The sequence below is a fragment of the Pelodiscus sinensis genome, chromosome 6, assembly GCF_052426305.1.
Source record: "Pelodiscus sinensis isolate ZL-2025 chromosome 6, ASM5242630v1, whole genome shotgun sequence".
Lineage (NCBI taxonomy): Eukaryota > Metazoa > Chordata > Testudines > Trionychidae > Pelodiscus > Pelodiscus sinensis.
In genome coordinates, this window is record NC_143057.1 from 115,882,633 (window position 1) to 115,904,850 (window position 22,218).

Genomic DNA, 22,218 nt, shown 5'->3' on the forward strand with positions numbered 1-22,218 from the left:
GTTTCTTAGACCTCTAAAGTATTCAACTATGGTTACGTAAATACAGTTCACTCAGTTGCTTAGGCCTGCTAGATACTGCATTCAACTTTTAGAATGGTATCTTGCCTATTGTAACCAATTTGGCTGTTGTTGGGTCACAAACCATGTTATCCCTAAATATAGGAATTGTAAAATATGACCACCAATGCTTGCTGTTATTGGGAATCCAGATTGTGTCTAATTCAGTTCAAAGGAGAAACACTGTCATTGTAAAGAATCTCAGATGGACAAGGCTTTCTCTTCCAAACTCCGTGAAGGGGGCTGGAGGGAAGGGCAGAGCTCTGAACCAGCAGGATACACACCCTCCAGGCATGAGCTGTACGACTGGTTCGACCTGTTTCTCTCACCCCCCCCCCCCGATCTAACGATAAAACTAAAATAGACTCCATATGGAGTCTCTTTATTATTTTAAATTATTCCCATGGATGCTGGAAACTTTTGGCTGGATTGCACTGAGGGCCAAGAGCTAAAATTACTGAGAAGCTGAAATCACAAAGAGTTGAAATCACTAGATTTGGCCCAGAGCCAAATCCTTTACATGGCCAGCGGCCGGTGGGAGTGACCAGCAGGAGCAACTGGCAGGCAGCCAGCAAAGCAGCGCCAGAAAGCAGCGAGCAGATGGGGGGCGAGTGACCAGCGGAGTGGGTGAGATGCCTCCTACATCAGGATGGGAGGTGAACTCTTCAGATTACCTCTGAACTCTGGTCTGCTTTGACCTAGGGCAGCAACTGTGAGTTGGGTGCAGAGAAGGGTTGGGTATGTAAATGGGACACTTACGTTGCTGGGCTTGTGAGCCTAAGAGGAAAAGACATTGCCCAACCTACTCGAGCTGGGATGTTTACTCCTGGTTTGGTTATGAACTCTGTTTGTGGTGTGTTCCCAAATTAATGCCATGTTACTTCTCTCCCTCTTTTACTAAAAGTTTATTTTCTACTCTCAGGCTCTGTGCTTGTGAGTGGGGAAGCATTGCCTCCCAGAGACACCCAGGGGTGTGTGTGAATTTTCCAGGTTACTGGGTGAGGGCTTAAGCCAGTTCTGTGTTGGGTGGATGAAAAGGAACCCCTAGATATTGAACCTGACCCTGGCTGCTGCTGGTGCTACCTGGCAGAAGGGTTACACATACAAATGCAGCCAAAACAGCATTCACCAGGAACCAGAGTGGCAATGTGTCATACTTCACCAGTGTTACACTTCTGAAAAGTAAGGTATCTACTCATACAACACTGCACTGCTGCCTTGTAGCCAGACTATTAAGATAAAACTTCTATCTTAGGATCTAACACACCTCTCTTTTCCCACCAGCAAGAGTGGGGGTGGGGGGCACGGGAGGAAGGGGAAAAGAAATGATCTGGGCGGAGGTTTAATGGAAAGGTGGGAGAAAGCCATCTCTCCCTTCTCTATATGTGCATGTGTGTGATCCATGAAGAGGCGGGGGAAGAGTTTGCCAGTGTGCCTCAACATCATATACCAAAAAACCTACAGCATTTCCCCAGAATTACACTGATCCAGCAAGCATTAACTTAAGACATTTTCCAATGCCCTGACGTGATTCCTTCCTTATGATGGGGCTGGGAACCTACTGATCTGGGGGACACCACAAGACCTAGCTGCTGAGGAGACAAGATGCGTCAGAGGGAATTCTTCCAGCAGCTCCACAGTGCTGTTTGGGCTTGGAGAGTTGTTCCTTATGTGCAGCCTACAGGAGGAGAGCAGGGAGATCTACTCTTAAAATCACGAGGATGAGAGGAACCTGATCAAAATGTGATTTAAAGCTACAGTACCTTCGCCGTTTACTTCGGGGAGCAGCTTGCGTAAAGGTTTCTTCACTTCCCAGGTACTGCTGATGAAAGTTGGCATCACTTTGAGCAGCTCCTCTTTGTCCTCTTCGTGGACTACGGGGATCGTTTCCAGAATGAGCTGCATTTGTTCCAACTCATGGCTCCCTATACAAGCAAACAACAGGTTGTCAGTGCTGGGGAGTTTTTTTTTCATCATTCGGGGCCTCTGTGGTGGTGTTTTGGTTTGGAGCTTTTGAAAACAGAAAGGGTTTTTTCTGATTTTTTTTTTAACCTTAGGAAAAATCAAGAATATAAAGTCTTGAATTCTGTGGGTATTTCTCTCCCCCTCTCCCCCAAGAAGGCTTCCCCATAGGCCCAGAAATGTGGGAGGAGAGCTCTCTCATACTTCAGTTTCCTCACAAATGCTTGCTTTTATTAACTTCAACACCTCACCACCAGTTCTAAATAATAAACATCCACACCCCACTCAGCTGCTGAGCTTTTACTTCCCTGGTACTTGTGCTGTTGTTACCCACAACTTAACTGGGAGTTTCAGTCCAATGACCCAGACTGAATGGACAGAGTTGGAATTTCCTCCTCAGAGATGGGAGCTCTCTAGGTGACAGTCATGGCACTAGTGGGCACTGCTACTGTCTGTGCTGTGCCTGTTGAATAGTCTAGAGGAGGACTTCACTCCCCCAGCCTAACAGCCCCCTGACTAACCCCACTCAGGATGGCCACCCAGAGGAGCACCACCTCTGCCTGCCAGCCCCAGCACAGAGCTGCCAAATTGCCATGGCTTGAAATGAATAGAGATGCCTATCTCCTAGAACTAGAAGAGACCTTGAAAGGTCATCAAGTCCAGTCCCCTGCTTTCACAGCAGGACCAAGTACCATCCCTGACAGATTTGTGCCCCAGATTCCTAAATGACCTCCTCAAGGATTGAACTCACAACCCTGGGTTTAGCAAGCCAATGCTCAAACCACTGAGCTATCCCACCCTGCTCTTGCATGGCCGGGAGACCCTGCCCCTGCCCCTGCCCCTGCCTGGTGCTGATTGGCTAAGAGGTGGGGCAGGACATGCCTCTCCCAATAGCTGAGGAGAGACAGGAGGCACTGGGTGGTGTGCTTCAGCCTGCAGAACTGCTGCAATGTGGGCAACAGCGCAGGGCTAGGAGAGGGGGGCGGAGCAGGCACTGGGGGCTCCAGGGGTGGGGCTAGTGCTGTGGGGCTCTGGATGCCAAGCAATTAGTGGGGGGGGGGGGTTATGGAGACAGGGCTGGCATTGGGGGACTCTGGGGATGGGGCTAATATTGGGGGCTGGCACTGGGGGAGGCTCTTGGGGGTTGGGTGCAGTGAGGCTCTGGAGAGAGGAGGCTGGCACTAGGGGGATTGGGTGGTAGGGAAGCTCTTAGGGGTGGGGGCTGGCACTGAGGTGTTTGGGATGGGGGGGTTGGCACTGGGGGGCTCTGAGGGCAGGAGGCTGCACTGGTGGGGATTGGGTGCAGGGCACTCTGGGGTCAGTAGCTGACAGTGGGGGGTAGGAGGCTCTAGGGATTAGGGCGGTCACTGGGGACTCTGTGGGCTAGGCTTTTGACAGACTTATGCAAATAACAAATATGCAAATAAAACATTATCAATCTGTCAGAAGTCTGTGACTAGGTGTGCCGGCCCTGGTGCCAAAAAGGTTGGGAACCATTGCACTAAACAAAACAAGAGAGGTCCAACGCGGCTTTGGCACCTCCCTTTTGTCCTTTAACAGGATGGATCAATGATGTAGGCCAGGTCTGGAAAAGGCTACCAGGCTGGCAGTGCCAGTGTAGCTAAGCAAGCAAACCCTTCTAGTGGAGATACAGTTTATATGGGGGGGGGGGTGGGGAAATCCTTCTGCTGGTATAGCTTATATAAACCATACCAATAAACACACTGTAGTGCAGATATACCAGGGCTTTTGGACAACACAGAAATATCACACACAAAACTCCCAGCCCTGCCTAATCACACTGCTATGCCAGCAAAAGTTATTATTAGTGTGGGCCTGGCCTTAGGCAAACCCCTAGAGGAGGCAGCACAATGAATGACCGGTGGTATTTCACACAGGGATGCCTAGGGAGCCCACCAGGGGGCGCTACTCTTCCTCTTCTGTTTCAGGCTTGCCCAGTTCTAAGTGCAGGTCTGGAACTGGGGAGTGGAGCTAACTTGCTTGGAAAAGCTCCAGATATAAAGTTCCAGTTTTGGAGGCTGGTGGGCAGGAAACTGATTCTTTATCAGAAATACGTGTATGGGTGACGTGGGTTTCCATAGTGATCTACCAACACAGGGCCAGATCACTCACTGCACAGTAGGACAAGAAGCTGCTGAACTTCTGCTCCCACATGGTACCTGCTGCAGACCTTGCACATCCCCAAGTGTAAGGGCTTCTCCCTCCATGCACTCCAGGTGGCTGAGTATACTCCAAAGAGTATGGAGAGTGCATGGGCTGAGGGGGCAGTTCCAGATCTCTTGCAGCGACTCAGCTATGAAATCAGGCGAGAAAGGAAACTGATTTGATCTCTTGATATGTCCTCTATCATTGGCACCATGTATTAGTGCAGAGCCCCCAGTGCCTCTCAGAAACTAGGGCATGAGTAAGAGGGGGAGACTGGTCCACAGCACCAAAAGAACAAGTCGCCGCTGCTGCCTCATTTCACTGTACCCAATTGCCATGTGATGTTACTGCAGAATCGTTGTCAATTAAATGCCCATCTTGCCTCATTTTAAATTCTCATACAAATGAACAAACTTACTCCTGACACACGCTATTACGATGTGGCTCAATGTCAACTGAACAGTTGCCCGGGTTGCCAGCTTGCAGGCTGGTAGCTGCTCAGAAACCAGCCATGAGAACACTCAGTGACCCTCTAGCTCTGCCTGAACTCCCCATCTGTCTTTTCCAGAAATCACTCGAACAGCAAGGTATTAAAAAGGCCTCTTAGCATTTGCAGACCGGGCTGTTAGCCAACATTCTGGCCTCACATGGGCTTGTCGAGGCTCGTGTTTTCCTGGGTACAGTTAAATGTGACAGCTGAGGAGCATCTATTTCTTTAGCAGTAGCACTTCAGGCTGTATCACACCTAACTCCATATTTGGGAACTGAAATAAAAGTGGTCCAAGTTCCAAAGTCCAGAGACCCGCTAGCTCTCAATGGGATTTTTGGGTGCTCCCAAGAACAGACCTCTTATTTAAACTGATATGCTGGACAAATCACTCCTCCCCATCTGGGAACAGGTGGGTCATAGGATAGTTTAGAACGGTTAATAAAGAATTAGCTGTACCCAGCTGAAACTGCAGGCAATGGGGGAGGCTGCTACAACGGTAGCCTCCCCCCGTGAGATTTAGGTAAGGCTATGCAAAAAGTGCTATGCAATCTTTAATGATTCTCTAATGCTCTGAAATATATGAGGGTATGTCTACACTACAATGTTAGTTCGAACTAACAGACGTTAGTTCGAACTAACATTCATAGCCGCTACACTAGCGCTCCGCTAGTTCGAATTTGAATCGAACTAGCGGAGCGCTTAGTTCGAACTAGGAAAACCTCATTTTACGAGGATTAAGCCTAGTTCGAATTTACTAGTTCGAATTAAAGGGTGTGTAGCCCCTTAATTCGAACTAGTGGGAGGCTAGCCCTCCCCAGGTTTCCCTGGTGGCCACTCTGGCCAACACCAGGGAAACTCTATGCCCCCCTCCCGGCCCCGGACCCCTTAAAGGGGCACGGGCTGGCTACGGTGCCCGTGCCAGGTGCAAGCCTGCCAGCACCCAGCCAGCAGACCCTGCACCTGGCACGGCACAGAGCCACCCACCCGATGTCCCCCAGCCCACCCCCTCTTCCCGGGACCAGGCTGGCGGCTCCCGGGAGCTTGCCCGGGACCGCAAGAGGCGGGCACCCACCTGGGCTAGTGCGGACATCGTGGACCTCATCCACAATCTCCGCACTAGGCACAGGAAAGTGGCCGGCTTGGGCAGGAGAGCTGCCAGCCTGGCCACCCAGGAGCAGGTGTGCATGAAAATCAAGGGGGTCCACTGAGACCCCCGACCCTGAGCTTACAATGGCCGTCCTGGGTCAGACCAAAGGTCCATGTAGCCCAGTAGCCTGTCTGCCGACAGCGGCCAACCCTAGGGACCCTGGAGGGGATGGACCGAAGACAGTGACCAAGCCATTTGTCTCGTGCCATCCCTCTCCAGCCTTCCACAAACCTTGGGCAAGGACACCACTCCTACCCCCTGGCTAATACCACTCCATGGACCCAACCTCCCTGACTTGATCTCACGTCCCTTTAAACTCTGTTCTAGTTGTAGCCTTCACAGCCTCCTGCAGCAAGGAGTTCCGCAGGTTAACTATTTGCTTTGTCAAGAACAACTTTCTCTTTCTAGTTTGAAGCCTGCTACCCATTCCTTTCCTTTGGTGTCCTCTAGTCCTTCTTTATGGGAACTCATGAAGAACTTTTCTGAATGCACCCTCTCCACCCAACCCCTGCTTTTAGAGACCTCTATCCTGTCCCCCCTCCGTCTCCTCTTGTCTAAGCTGAACAGTCCCAGTCTCTGTAGCCTCTCTTCATATGGGACCTGTTCCAAACCCCTGATCATGTTAGTTGCCCTCCCCTCTCCCAGCCTTTCTCTTCCCCTCTCCCACCTCCTTTTCCCAGTCTCCCCCAGTTTTGTTCAATAAAGACAGAGTCAATGTTGGAAGAAACGTTATCTTTATTTTGTACATCAATAAGAAGGGGGGCCAGGGAAGGGTAAGTGGAAGGAGGTGAGGGAGGAATGGGGTATGAGCCCCCGATGGGGAGGACTGGGTTGGCTCTGCAGGCTTCTGGGGGTGGAAGCTCTCCTGCAGCCCCCCGATTGCCCCCTCTCCCCAGATGGCAGCCTGCGGCAAGTGCAGCCGGGCTGATGGCCGAGTGGTGTGATGTGCCCAGTGTGGGTACTCCGAGTAATCCAAGCCAGGACTGCTTTGCAAGCGGGGCGCCCCTGAGAACTGTCTGTCCGGGGTGGGGGTCGGGACCCTTTAAGCGCAGCCCTCGGCTAGCCTGAGACAGCATCTCCACGCTCTAAGTCCTCCTCTGATGCCCTGCCGGCACTGCTTCCGGCCATCCTTAAGCCCTGTTCAGAGTCCACTCAATGTGGACTTGCTAGTTCGAATTAGCAAAACGCTAATTCGAACTAGTTTTTAGTTCTAGACGCGTTAGTTCGAATTAGCTTAGTTCGAATTAACTAATTCGAACTAAGTTAGTTCGAACTAGCGCTGTAGTGTAGACATACCCTGAGTGACCACAGCATTACCGCTAGGGATGTTAAAAATTGTGTGCTAGGATAACCGTGCCACCACTGAAAATCTCAGCGGTGACACAGTTACCTGCACAACCCACAATGAAGCCCCTTCCAGGCCTGGGAGCCAGCTGAGTATAATCAAGACCATTAACCCTCTCTGTTTCTTGTGTTATGCTTAGTGTATTAGCTCCTCTGAGCAGGGACTGTCTTTCTGTTCTTTGTTTGTGCACAGCCTGGCCAAAAGCCTATGACTGGTGTCCCCTAGTTGCTAACACAATAGAAATAACAGTTAAGAGGACATTAGTGGAAAAAAATCCAGTTACTGTAAAAATCACATTTTAGCTTTGCCCATGTTCACACTCCTTTTATGTTTATTTCTCTCAAATATTCAGCACAGCAGAGTTTTCCTGGCATAAATGTTTGTGAAAGTGAATTTCAGAGGCCAAGAATACTCCTCCACGTGAAAGTGAATTTTGCATTCATCAGTATTTGCTCTAGAAATATTTCAGCACTCATCTGAGCAGGGACCAGAAACACTATCATGTGACTTATCTGACAATTTGCAGGAAAGCAACACAGCTGGAACAACAAATAGAGAGACGTGATCTGTCAATTTCAAACAATAGCAGTGTTTTAAAGAAAACCAATGGCATAACAAATGCAAAGGAACCATGGATACTCTATGAGAAAAAAAAGGGCTGATTTTTTCCAATAAGTCCTTATTACAAATTGCCTGGCTCCAGATACTAATATTCCTTCTCAGTTGAGCTCAACAATTTCAGTTTGCTAACAACAGGTTGAATCTCTGTGGCCCAGGACTCTCTGGTCTAGCAGCATCCATGATCCAGTAGGACCACAGATGTTGCTGGACTAGAAAGCTCCAGCACAGAAGTTGCCAGCAGCTGGGTGCAGAGCCAGCCAGCAGGACCAGGCCCCCTGGGCAATCGACTTTGGCAGCCCCTCTCTTTCCTGGCCTTGACAGCTGTGAGTTCTGCTGTCCCCACACTGGCTTTCCAGCTGGACTGGCTGTAGGTTGCCCTGTGCAGAGCTCACAGCTGGCAGGGCCAGGAAGGGGAGGGGGAGGCTTCAGAGCCCACAGCTGGCACGGCCTCAAGCACTAGTAGGGCTCCTGGGACCAGAGGGGCTACGAGAACTTGCAGGGCTGCGGCAGCAGTGGCAGGTAGGGCAGCAGAGCCAGGGGCTGGGGCAGCAGTGGCAGGTAGCTGGGGAGAGGAGCCCAAAGGAAAGGCTGGTGTCCGTCCCCCCTGACTTTCCCTGGTCTGGAAAACAACTTTGTCTAGGACCGGTCAGGTCCCGAGGGAGCTGGACCATGGAGGTCCAACCTGTAGCTGCTTAATTGCAAAGTAAAGGGCAACTATGTTAAGAACCCAGCAGTTGGCGCTTGGAGATTGTATTAAAAGAATCTTTTTTCTTGAAACAGGCACAGGCATAAATAAGAAAAGATTGACACACAGTGAGAATTGCTATAAAGAAAAGACACATATTAAAGCTGCACAGAGAGCCCAGGCAAGGGTTAGCAGGACCAAGGGAAGAAGTTTGTCAGTATATGTTGGATCTCCCTGGGCTGGCACCCTCAGGACCTGACTGGTCCCAGATGAGGGATTTTGCTGGACCAGGGGAGGTCATTCCTGCCCACCCCCCCCCCGCCACTGGCTCCCCAGCCCTGAGCTGTTTAGTATCATCTGCAAATTTTGCCACGTCACCGTTGACCCTGTCTTCCAGATCATTTATGAATCTGTTGACTAGGGTCAGTTGCCGTACAGATCCCTGCAGGGCACCACTCCATAGCTCTCTCTCGTTGATAAAGGGAGCTAACCTATGAGCTTTCCCTGTGTAAAACTTTTGCACAAAAACAGATTTATCTGGGGTTGAGACCCCTTTTGGGGGTGGGTTTCCTGGGTGCTGAGCCCTAGTACTAAGTGCTTCCAAAGCTCAAGTGATTCAGTTCTGTATTGCTCTGCAGGGGGGTGGCAACCCCAAATCTATGCCTAGTCTGGGGGAGACCAGAGACTCTGGCCCAGCACAGCAGGGTGGTATGGAGCCCGAGAGCACAAAGCCAGGCATCAGTGGCATGATCAGCACACAGGGGAACAATCCCCAATGGACTTCTCTGAACGCACCCCGTCACAGTTAGACCGACACAGTGTCAGGGCAGTCACCGTATTGTTTACATCCATTATTGTTGCCTTTCAGCAGCTGTTTCACAATGCCCTACCCTCGTAGTTAAATCAGTGCAAGCGCTCCTGGTGAGGACATGTGCTGCTGACACAGAGAGAGTAGTGTGGACATCCAAAAGCAATTAAATTACTGTAGTTGCTGTTCCTCGACACAACTTAGGTCAACTTAATTTTATAGTGTGGACTTGCCCTCAGTTACTGTACATAAAGTTAAGGGCATGTGCAAAATTTTGCAGAATTGGGAGCTAAATTAAATGGTTTCCATGCAGTAATGTAACTGTCAGTGATACCTCTGTTAATACTGGTAAGTTTCTCCATTGCTAAAAATCCCAAGATTTAGCAAATGACGCATTTGTCCAAGTATTACTAAATTTCCATTTAGAAGTGATTACCAATCAGTGTCAAGAAATAAAGAGCGAAGGAGTTAGACTGGGCCAGAGCTCACTGTGTCTCCAGCTCTTAATAGAGCAAGTCTGAAGCAAAATCACTATTTTAATTGTTAACCATACTCTTTATCAAATTGGATTTTGGACCACGAATTCCCAGGATGGTTTTATTGTACGTGTACTGAGAAGCAGTGCTGCATACATACAGAGTGGTATGATCAGCCTGCTGCCTGCCTGAGTCTCTGATTATAAAACAGTCTGTCACTAGTACTAAGCCTATTAGCCAAGATCAGCTGGATGGCTATAGCTGATAAAAAAGAGGGGATTTTTGTATCATGAAGCTCTTTGATGACTGACTGAATTTTTGTTTCAACAGTGGGCTGCAGAATCATGGCAAGAGCATGGGCAACGCCGGGGGCACGAGGGGGGCATGTGTCCGAACAACCACTTGCCCCATTGCTGCTGTTGATCTGGGGGGTGGGGGAGAGGCCCTTGCTGCTGGCACTGATCTCCAGCCCTTCTAGTCCCACAGACTGTATTGCTTGTGAGAGGGTAAAGTGGTGAGGCGGGGATGAAGCAAGGGCAGGGAAGAGGTGGGCTGTGCTGGCCCTTCCCTAGGCTCAAGGGGGTCCCTCAGCCAACAGATCATTCAGCTAACAGCCCTAGAAATGAGTATGGCAGTGGGTATGTTGCCCCTGGGTTCGTCTAGACTACAGGCTTTTGTCAACAGATACTGTCGACAAAGCTTCTGTCGACAAAGAGCGTCTAGACTACAGCCAGTTCTGTCGACAAAGCAAGTCGCTTTGTCGACATGAGAGTGTAGACGCAAAGGACAGTGTAGATGCAATAACACCTTCTGTCTACAGAACTCTGTCGACAAAAGGCATCATTCCTCGTAGAATGAGGTTTACAGCCGTCGACAAAACTGCTGAGTTCTGTCGACATTATGTCAACAGAACTCAGCGGCAGTGTAGACGCGGGTATAGTTTTTTCGACAAAAGTCCACTTTTGTCGACAAAACCCTGTAGTCTAGACAGCCCCCCTGAGTGCTGGGGAGTTCAAGGAGGTCTTTTGTCTCCTGGTGTTCCATACTGCCCAGGGCTCTCTCTGGAGCATGCATCTTCACACCCCTCTCCCGGTTCCCTGGAGTTCTGCTAGTGGCCTGACAGAACCCTTACACAACATGTGGCAATGAGTTTAAATGGACATTCCAAAAGGCAGTGAATAAACTAGTGCTGATGATCATCATCAGTGTGGGAGACTCATGTAAAGATATTTCTGATGAGGGGGTCAGAAGAGGAAAACAGACTAATTTAAATGATGGAAAGACCTAGCCTGACTTAGCACGAGAGCTGAACACTGCAGGAAGGTGTATTGGAGAAACTCTGAAGCAGAGAAGCAGGTATGAAGTGGGAGGCAGAAATACTTTTTTTTTTTTTTTTGCCACCTGATATTACACTACCACAGTACTTTCTCCTTTAATTTTTCACTCTCAATTTCACTTAGCTTCTTCTTATGAATTCATATATATGGGATAGGTCCAAATTCAGCTCTGGCCCAAGTGGGTGCCGGTCTATTGCTTTCAGTGGAACTGCACCCTATGGCACCAGCTCTGACTTTGGCCCTAGAACTCCGGCACATATGAAGGATGCTGTACTGTTTGATCCCATGCTTACACCACAGATTCCTCCTCTTGTTCACAGGAGAGAAACAATCTCACGTCCAAAAAACATGTTTGTGTGTTTTACTGCTTTGTCGATACATTCTCAAGCCCTACTGGAGCTTCCCTGGGTGGAGCAGCATGGCCCCATCTTGACCTAACACACTGCAATGGGTTTTAAATATCAAACGTGCTTTAAGTTGGCTGCTCTGGGCTGGCTGAGAACAAGCTGAGAATGTGTCAACTTGTTTGCGCTTCTGAGTCCAAACCAGCCTTCTCACCAAAAACTGACCGAGCAATTGCTGTCAACAGCTGACCTCAGGGCGTGGGTTGCTTGGGAGTTAGTGAGGGTGTTTAGAGTGTGGGTCAGGAGGCTACAAATCCAGGAAAGAATCACTTGGGAGAGGTGTTCAGTGGCTTCTGCGAAGCACAAACTAGTGGGTCTCAGTCCTATTCTTAGTGGACATGTCATCCACACATCTGCTGGGTGTGATGCACTGTCCCATCCAGTGGCACTGAAACAACTTACAGAGTAGTCTGCTCTACTGCCTTAGCTACCAGCCAGCTGGCTTTTAGTTCACCCAGTAGAGGCTCGTGCACTAAGCTCCAGAGGTTTGCTTCCCCACAGCTTCCACCACTGCTTTGAGGGGATGGGGGGGGTGGTGACCCCCCTGCTTCTCTCCTGGCAATCCCCAAGGCCATGTCCCTCAGGAGAGAGGTCGAGGGGGTAAAAGGTGCCATGCAGGGGCAGGAATGGGTAGGACTTGGGGGATGGGATGGGGCACACTCGCCTTGGGCCGCAGGTACTCCTGGGCTGGACTGCGAAACAGCTTAGACCGTGGAGGACCCGTGGATGACCAGTTTGAAACCCCCTGGTTTAACTGAAAATCAGGGGTTAGGCAGATGTTGAGGGCAAGGGAAGCAAATAAACATCCAATTCTCTTTCACAAACAGGGGGCAAGAGAGGCAAAACAAGGGGCCTGTTCTTCAATGATTACACAGAGACATAGAAAAGCTGCAAATCAGGCTACTCAGTGCAATCACAAGAGGCCACAGGGCACTGCTATGATTATTCATGAAACTGTAACATTCTATTGAAGGAGGCACTGTGGCCCAATGGCTAGAGCAATGGCTTAGGCATGTGGCAATGCTGGTTCTTCACTGGCGTGCTGGGTGACTCTAGACTTCCCCACCCTGTCTCAGTTTTCACACCTGTAAAATAGGGCTAATGAGATTGTCCTCCTTTGCATCGTGCTTTAAGCTCTACTGCTGAAAAACCCTTTATTTGTGTTCCAGCTCAGAATGATTCATGATGTGCTTTTACATTTCAAGCATTTTCTCTTTGGGGGCCTGGTAAGAACAGGACTCTTGGTAGTTGCCTAGCTTTGAATTCTGTTCTCAAGGTACAAACAATAAATTTGATGCTGGAGGTGGAGAATTTCAGTTTACTAAAACTTCAATTTTCTGATGTATCCTAATTATCCTTTGATGTATTGGAAGCCTTCTAATTAATTTATATCCTCTATTTCTCACCTTCCCCCATCTACTGTAAAATGTAGGCGCAGAGGACAAAAGTCTAACAGACACTAGTTTAAGAGCTGCTGCTTCCAATAATTGATCACCATTATTCATCTAAATTGTTTTAGCATACCAGATAATTTATTGAGCTGATGCTATTGATTGATGCTAAGCAACTAAATTAAACTATATAATTGAAGCATGTAAAAAAAACCAATTAACAGTATAATGTAATCATTAGAGGTCTGCAGTTGTCTCTGTGAGCTATCATGCAATTGTCTCTTATGCTCAATTTACTAGGGAGCCAAGACCATGAGAAATATTCTGTGTAAGCTCAGATGACAAGATCAGAGACCTTAGAAATAGGTACTGTGTTTGTGCAGCAGGGATGGAACAGCTAACCTGAGATTCTATGGGGCCTGATATGCAAACAGCTTAACCTGCAAACAGCTGTAAACCAGACTACTGGTCAAATCCCGTACTTAAAAACAGATTTGTAAAGAGAGAACAAAGAGAGCGCCGCAATTGCAGACAGAAGACTGCAAGGGTGGGTTCCCTGAAAAGAAGGGCAATCAGTCCTAGTGCCAACTCTGTCTACATATCTACACAAGCAAGTCCATCACTGGACACAACCACATCACTCACCACATCAGAGGCTGATTTAACTGCACATCCACTAATGTGATCTATGCTATCAAATGTCAGCAATGCCCCAACTGCAATGTATATGGGCCAAACTGGACAGCCTCTATGGGAAAGAATTAATTGACACAAATCAGATATCTGAAAAGGAAACACACAGAAACCTGTTGGAGAACACTTTAACCTGTCCAGGTTCTCATGAATGGATCTCAAAGTCACCGTGTCGTTTCAGGCCAATTCCACAAGCCAAATGCACAGGGAAGAGTTGGAACTTAACTTCAATTACAAGTTTGGGACACATCACAAAGGTATGAATAAAGACATTACCTGGTTAGCACACTATCTTCCATATCCTAATAACTTAACTAACCACACAATGGGTACTTAAGAACAATTTGCACCTTCTCTATCAGCTTCATGTAACACTCTAATTCACTATTTTTCTTCTTTTCCTTCCTTCTCCTCTCCCTCCCACCCCCTATTTATTTTGAAATTGGACTTTTAATACTCCATTCATCTGAAGAAGTGGTTTGTACCCACAAAAGTTCATGATACAATCTACATGTTTTGTTAGTCTTTAAGGTGCTGCTAAACTATTAATTGCTTTTAAGTTCTTCTTTTCAGGTGTGATGCATGCCATAATAGGTCATGTGCCCCCTCAAATAGCCTGAGTGGAAGAGGCCAGCCAGGAGCTGGCAGGGAGACTAGCAGGGGACCAGCCCCACTCTGAGTCACTGGCAGTGAAAATGAAATGGTGGAAATCAGAAAAACAAGGAGCAAAGCACTATTTTAAATTTCTGTCTCCTCTGGTTTATGCCCAATCCTGCTGTTATGGACTAAAATCTGATTTGGGCTCTTAAAAAACCCAAAAAACAAAACCAAAAAACAAAACAAAAAACCCCCCAAAGCAAGTTTAGATTTTATGGAATAGTATTTCTATTCAGCAGCTGGAAGAGTGCTTCCCAGCATGAGTAGTCAGAGATGTGCTAGTTCTGCTTGAACTACAGGCAGTCCCCGGGTTACATACAAGATAGGGACTGTAGGTTTGTTCTTAAGTTGAATTTGTATGTAAGTCGGAACTGGCGTCCAGATTCAGCCGCTGCTGAAACTGACCAGCGGCTGACTACAGGAAGCCCGAGGCAGAGTTGCTCTGCCCTGGGCTTCCTGGAATCAGCCGCTGATCAGTTTCAACAGCGGCTGAATCTGGACGCCTGGGACAGAGCAGCTGGGGCGCTGCCGGGTAAGTCCCCGCAGCGCCGCACCTCAGCGCTGCAGGGACCAACCCAGCAGCACACCAGCTGCTCTACCCCAGGTGTCCCCAAGTCAGCCGCTGCTGAAACTGATCAGCGGCTGATTCCAGGAAGCCCGGGGCAGAGCAACTCTGCCTCGGGCTTCCTGTAGTCAGCCGCTGGTCAGTTTCAGCAGCGGCTGAATCAGGACGCCTGGGGCAGAGCAGGTGGGGTGCTGCTGGGTTGGTCCAGTAGCGCCGAGGAGCGGCGCTGCGGGACCAACCCGGCAGCGCCCCAGCTGCTCTACCCCAGGCGTCGGCGAGAAAAGCCTGGTCTGCTGGGGGGAGGGGCCGCAGTAGCTGCGCCCCTTCCCCCCTAGCAGACCAGGGAGACGCGGGCGGCGGGACCGCCGAGATGTGCCGTGGTCCCGCCGCCCGCATCCTCCGTGGCTTTGCTCCGCGTCTCCCTGGTCTGCTGGAGGGGGCCCCCAGCAGACCAGGGAGACGCGGAGGACCCGGGCAGCGGGACTGCAGCGCGTCTGGGCAGTCCGCTGCCCGCGTCCTCCGCGGCTTTGCTCTGCGTCTCCCTGGTCTGCTGGGGGCCCCCTCCAGCAGATCAGGGAGACACGGAGCAGCTTTTCTCGCCCTGGAGGACGCGGGCGGCGGGACCGCGGCACGTCTGGGCGGTCCTGCCACCCGCTTCCTCCGGGGCGAGAAAAGCCCCGTTCGTAAGTTCATAAGTACGGATCCGACGTAAGTCGGATCTGCGTAACTCGGGGACTGCCTGTACAGCCCACAGGCTGCCAGCAACTTGGACTAGCCAAGGATGTACCTAGATGGTAAAAAGGCATAGCAGCCACTTACCCGACCAAGACCATCCTGCTATCTAGAGCAGCAGTGCGCAACCCGTGGGCTGTCTTGATCTGGGCCCGCTTGGTGCCTAATGTACATGCAGGGGGGAGAGGCAGGGGAGAGGACTGGCATTTTAACTTAAAGGGGCCACAACAAAATGTTCCTGGCCTTTTTTTTTTTTTTTTTCTTTTCTTTTAACCTCAACAGAACTTCAGAATGAAAAAAGGTTGAGAACCACTGGGGATGGGGGGTGGGGAGGAGGAGGGAGAGAGAGAGACACAGAGAGAGAGCGAAAAGGACAATTTTAATGATCTCTTCTAAGTGACACTGAATGTTTAATTTTGCTTTTGCAAGAGAAATATGAAAGTTGAAAGCTTTGTCCCTTGGTGGAAATAAAATAAAAGGGATAAAGCAATCCAGGCAGTGGCTGCAGATAAAGAGCACAATGCAAGTGCACTGAAATATTTTCAAATAAAGGTTTTTCTGCATTATTAATGGATCTGATGATTTATTTAGAAAAACCTAAGCTTGGCTGCTTATGAACACATTAAACTCCTCCTGTCTTTCAAAATAATAATGGGCAATGAGAATGACAACAGAGAAGGAAGACTATTGAATACCCCAAGAAGGAAGCTAGGTATTTTTGATAGCTTCAGAGTATCTGCTTCATTCTTGAAAAAAATTACTTAATGTCCTAGATTCATATTGTGCTTTTACTGCTAAAATGCTGCTTGTTTTTACCTGGAGCTATGAAACTATGCTTTTTTGTAAAAGGAATATAAGAGTAGGAATGACAGTCATTTAATGTAACCAAATTCTTTGCACGGCACCTTTAGATTTCTATTAACTACCCCCTCCATGTCAGAGCTCAGCAACCATTTTGTTCTCAGAGTTGATTTTGCCTGCACTAGAAGACAGACATGCATATTCTACAGTAGCTGTTGAAGTCAGTGGATAGCAAGCCCTGCTCTGTGACGGGTACTGCCCAAAATTCTCTACAGTGACTAGTGGTTCACTGTATCTATCTACCTCTATCTTGAGTGCTCAACTTTAACTCCCTCAAAGGGGCTTTCTTTGGGCACAACACTTTCTAAAAAACAGGCCCCCTTCAGGTATGTTAAGCTAGACACACAGTATGTTTAGTTGCCTGTAAAAACGTTGGCCATTTCTCATCTTTTCTAAACCTGACCCACTTCCACAGAAACTAGCTCACATCTTATTCTGTCTTGTTGTTTTCCTTACTCAGCAAGAACTCACTTTAGAGCGCACATGGATCTTCTGAAGTTAGTGTACAGAAACAGAACTATCGCCACACCAGCATAAAGACAGTCAATGCCACAGTCTGGAAGGAAGCAAACTTTATCCCCCAACTTCTAATGTGCTCTTTAGTATCCTGTATTCTCTTTATGCAGCTTTGAACAATTCCAAACTTGTCTTCTGATCACACTTTTACTTTTTCCACAGCTTCTCAGTAACTCTCTTTCGCTATGGTTTTATTGCTTCATTTTTATGCCATGCTTCTTTATTTATTTCTTACTGATACAACTTGTCAAAGTGACACACAGCTCGGGGAAATGCTGTTGAAAGAAAACTAAAATCACATGCAGGATCTGGGGGGGGGGGGGCAGATTTATTTCCTTGTGCAAAAGCCTCCACTGATACATGCCAGAGAGGTGCCCTTCCAATGCATTTCCAGAAGCGTGATCCCTGAGGAGTAACCGCCATCTTCACAACAAGAGAACAAAATGATGTCAATTCTTTATCTTGCCTTCCTCCTCAGTCAACGCAGAAGGCCTCTTTCTGAGCTCATTTCCACAGATGTTAATCAGAAGGCAAAACTATTGGAGCGAATGGAGGTAACAGCAACACTGAATGCAGAATAACACTAAAGGAGAGAGAAGCAGGACTTAAAATTTTAGGCTCCAATCTTGCAAAGGTGCATGCATGTGCAGGGGAGCCGACTAGGGTTGCGAGATGGTTGAACCAAAAATACTGAACACCCTCTCCCCCCCACACAAAAACAACGAGGGGGGGGGGGGAATTCTGTTAAGGAAAAAAAAGTGGCGGGGAAGGGGACCAAAAACAACAACAAAAATAATTAAATAATAAAACAGCATGGCCCCTTTCAGAGTGAGTGCAGAGTTAGAATAGGGATAGAAACAGGAGAGCGGTTGAACACTAAGACCCAGGGAAGGCATTGCTTCCCCTTGGTCTTTAGGCTTTTTGCCAGCGGCCATTTTGTGTTCTTGTTCAAGCCAGAACTTAGCTTCCCTGTGGAACCAGGTAATCATGGGGTCGGGGGACTGGGGGTGATAGGGTCCAGGGGAGGGCTGGGGACTGGTCCCAGGCCTGGGTGCTAAAGTTGCCAGGTGTCCGGTATTTTTGCCTCCTGGCCAGAAAAAAAAAATCAGAAAATACCGGACATTTTAGGTGTCCAGTGTTTTCTGAATTTTTTTTAACCAAACAGGAGGTGAAAATTCCAGACTGTCCAGGTCAATTCTGGACACCTGGCAACCCTAGAGGGGAGTTGGGCATGTTCCCAAAGGGGTGGAGCCTCAGACAGAAGGGGTGGAGCCAGGGCAGCCAACCCTCCATTGACATCTGCAGCAAGGTGTCCCCCTCCCCAGCCTCAGAAACGGGCACTGCTCTAGCAGCTATTCAAATGTCTTGGCACTACGGCTGCCACCACTACTTCAGTAGCAGTGGCTGGGAACCCCAGGCCCTTTTGAATCACTGGGTTCGGAGGCAATTGCCCCCACTTCTCCCCCACCTCCCCAGTTGGTGGGCCTGTGCATGAGTTTATGCAAGGGAAGTGCAGTATTATCCTTTGGCTTTAATGCAGGGGTGGGAAATTTTTGGGGGGATTGGGGCCACTGACTCTCGGAAAAATCAGTCAGGGGCTGCACACAAGTAAGAAGCAACAACAACTCAGGTAGTCCCTGACTTAGGAGAAAGACACTCCCCACATTCCTCTTGCACACCAGGGGAGCCAGGCTAGGAGATTTTGTGTGCTCCAGCCCTATGGTGGAATGGTGCAGGGTCCGGATCCAGGCAAGCCGGGAGGGCCACATCTGGGCCCCAGGCCTGAAGTTCCCCACCCTTGCTTTAATGGAACTATGCACAGTGCAGAATTCAGGCAGAAGAGCAGCAGGCACTAATCAGTATACAGTGAACTTCATGTCCTTTCCAAAGTGAAATGTTATTGATGGCAATTTTATAGCAAACATTGGGATGTTCTCTCTCACAGTAGAACAACAGATTTTTAAGATACTGACCACAATTCAAATCCACCACAGAGCACAAACCTCTTGTACCAGAGTGGGTCAACATTTTGCATCATTTATTTCTAAACAAACTAAAAAAAAATTGCAGTAAATTTCCATTTTTGTTGAAAACCCGAACAATCTGAAAAATTCTTTACGATCCAGCTAACGGTGTGCGCATGCACGCGCGCACACATACACACACACACACACACACACACACACACACACACAAATTGCTTTTTTGTGGAAAATAAAGTTCATTTCCTGAGCAGCTCCAGTTTGTGCAGGGTCTTGCACAGGGAGGCCTGGATCTTAAGTGGGGCCTCTAAGTAGTACAGCAATAAAAACATTTAATGATGAGAAGAAATGGTTGATGGCATTCTGTGGTCAGTTCGGTTCCCAGGGGGATACAGAGGTAACAAAAGCCGCCATCACAAGCAGCAGCACTACCACTGTAGGCAGAGTTACTAAGGACTGAATGGAAATGAAGATAGTGAACTATCTTCTCACTCTTTGAGCCTAGCTCCAGGAGTGGAATTTGCACTATATAATATAACACATTAATACAAGTTCAAATATGGTAACCCTATCAAATAGTAAACACTCCAAACTGCTTTAGACAATCACTTGAGGCACAGGATGAAGGGAGTAACAAACAGGAATCAGAAACCTACCAGCAAACAGCATCCTCCCCGAGAGCATTTCTGCCAGGATGCACCCTGCTGCCCACATGTCAATGGCTTTGGTGTAGTTGTTTGGTGAGAGGAGCAGGCGTGGTGATCGATACCATTTTGTTACTAAGCCTTCAGAAAGGTAACCCTGAAAGATTAAAAACAGACATGTCTCTATAAGTTACTTTGGAAAACACTTCACCCATCCCCACTTTTTGGTAACTGCTGGGTGAAGGGAGGGAGTTTAGTTCTCATAATCCCAGCTTGGAAAGATTTTGCATTAACTGGTCCCAATGACATGATGAGGGAGTAGACAGCATTTTTTTTTCTTTCAAAATTCTGTGAAAGAGGAATGCTGAGAAAGAGGATTGTTACTGCTGGAGATAGCAAGACCAACATCCTCACTGCACAGTCAAACTTGATATGTACGTGTATACAAACATGCATGCCCACACAGCGGTGATCTCCATGACAGCTTACTCATTGTATCCATTATTAATTCAAATGAAAGCAGCAAATGGGTTATTTTTGTTACCCCATTCTCCCTCCCTGCCTCCAGACTGTGTGCTCATTTCATCTTCTCTTTTAGACCCACAAGCTCTTCAGGACAGGGACTTGGACTTACACTTACCATGGCCCAGCATTTCGAAAGTGCTCAGCACCCACAACTGGAGCCAGGTTGTTAGAACAGCCAGTACAATGACTGTGGAGCGCTTGGAAAATCAGGCTCGACATGTTTGTAAAGCACTCAGAGTGGCACCCCAACCCCAATATTGGATTATAAAACAATGTGCTAGAGAGAGGTTTTATTCTACCTGTTAGAAAAAAAACTGCCCCCCCCCCAGTAAAAAGTTTGGCCAGGCCACTTTTGCTATAGTGGGCTACAGTACTCCTTGGGAGAAACCGGCCACACCCTTCCTGCATACCATTGCCTTTAGAAAAAGGGAAGGTGTGAAAAGGGGAAAATAGCCTCAGACTCTCCCACCCGTCACCTTGGCGTGAGAACTGCGGGGCTTACCTGGTCACATGAAACCTGCACAGTTTCAGCCCAACCCCTGGGACATAGACCCCCTCCCCACTTGGTGACCGTTGGGCCATATATGGTAATATGCAAGCGCGGGAAAGCGATGTGCAGATTTGGGGATAAATACCCAACGCACAGTTAGCTCGAGGAGGTCTTCGCAACACACTTACCACCGTGTGTGTGCCTCCCGTATACTCCAAAGCACTGCGAGCCTGATCAACCAATCAGCCACCTCCCCCGACTCTCAGGCGTAACCAAGGCCTTTGCAACCGAACCGATATCTTTGAAATGTTCCGTGTGCTGTGTAAGTTGGTATGTATGATTTGATATTTTCTTGTTGTATAAGCTTAGTGTTGTAGTTGTTTTGGGTAGTACATAGAGTTTGTAGTTATCACTGTTATTTAATCAGCGTAGCTGGATATTTTTAGAATAGAGACTATTCCCCTTGCCATTCCCATCCTTATATCTATCTTTAACTAGAAATCATAGAATAAATATAATAAATAGTGTAAATTCATTAACATGGTCTATAAATTCATCACTGTTATAAATATTTTTTATTTGCTAAAACGGTCCACCTGGTTCTGTCCTTCCCCCCTTGGGTATGCATCATCGGTCCTGTGATTCTCGTAACACTACCCTCTACTCCTCCTATCAAATGTGGAACCCTCCCAAGTGCATGAGTCTGAGATGATGAGCCATAGAGAATCATGATGATTGGTTTAAAATTGGTATCACATAGGAGGTAGAAGTAGGAGGTTTACATCACTGGAAAAGGGAAAAGTGCAGCTCTACAATAAGAAAAGCTCTCACTTCTAACCCATCTGTCTTAGGGTTTCATCCTGCTGCCAACCACTGTAGCGTATGAGCCCCTTTCACAAAAAATCAGTAATGAAAGAGATGTGAACTTAAAATCACAACTTTATCTCACGTACCAATGTGGTTTTAGATACTTGTTAACGGTTTCAGAAATGTATTAAACCAAATTCAGCAAAGCATTGAAGTCCACGCTTAAAGTTAAAACATGTGCTTTACTTAACGGGCTAGTTACAATTTTTCTAGTTACAATTTTCTGTCTCTGAAATCTGTACCATGGACCAATTGTTTCTATTAAATCATCACAACCTGAGAGTGGACTGACTGATGAATTTTAAAAACAATGAGTAGTCCCGTGGCAGCACCTTACAGACTAACAATAGGGCCACGATAAGGTGGGTGCATAATTGGCTGGATAACTGTAGTCAGAGAGTTGTTGTTAACGGTGATAAATCCTGCTGGAAAGGGATAACAAGTGGAGTTCCACAAGGGTCTGTTTTGGGACCCGTACTGTTCAATATCTTCATCAATGATGTAGATATTGGGATAGAGAGTACGCTTATTAAGTTTGCAGATGATACCAAACTGGGTGGGGTTGCAACTTCTTTGGAGGATAGGGACATAATTCAAAATTACCTTAGCAAGTTAGAGAAATGGTCAGAGGTAAACAGGATGAGGTTTAATAAAGAGAAATGCAAAGTGCTCCACTTAGGAAGGAACAATCAGTTCCATACATACAAGATGGGAAGCGACTGTCTAGGAAGGAGCATGGCAGAAAGGGATCTAGGGGTCCTAGTGGACCACAAGTTGAATATGAGTCAACAGTGTGA

The 22,218-nt window shown here is 47.9% G+C and overlaps 1 protein-coding gene across 10 annotated transcripts in view; it reads right to left on the reverse strand.

The window, feature by feature from the left end:
* The window catches only part of MAPK4 (mitogen-activated protein kinase 4), a 162,105-nt gene that overhangs the window by 17,905 nt on the left and 121,982 nt on the right, over positions 1 to 22,218 (reverse strand). For all 10 annotated transcript variants that reach the window (XM_075932669.2, XM_075932670.2, XM_075932666.2 and 7 more), the window contains 2 exons: positions 19,552 to 19,696; positions 1,821 to 1,982 (listed from right to left, as the gene is read on the reverse strand). In XM_075932669.2, coding sequence (XP_075788784.2) covers positions 1,821 to 1,982; positions 19,552 to 19,609 — 220 coding nt within the window. In that variant the 5' untranslated portion in view covers positions 19,610 to 19,696. The remainder of the gene's footprint in view (positions 1 to 1,820; positions 1,983 to 19,551; positions 19,697 to 22,218) is intronic.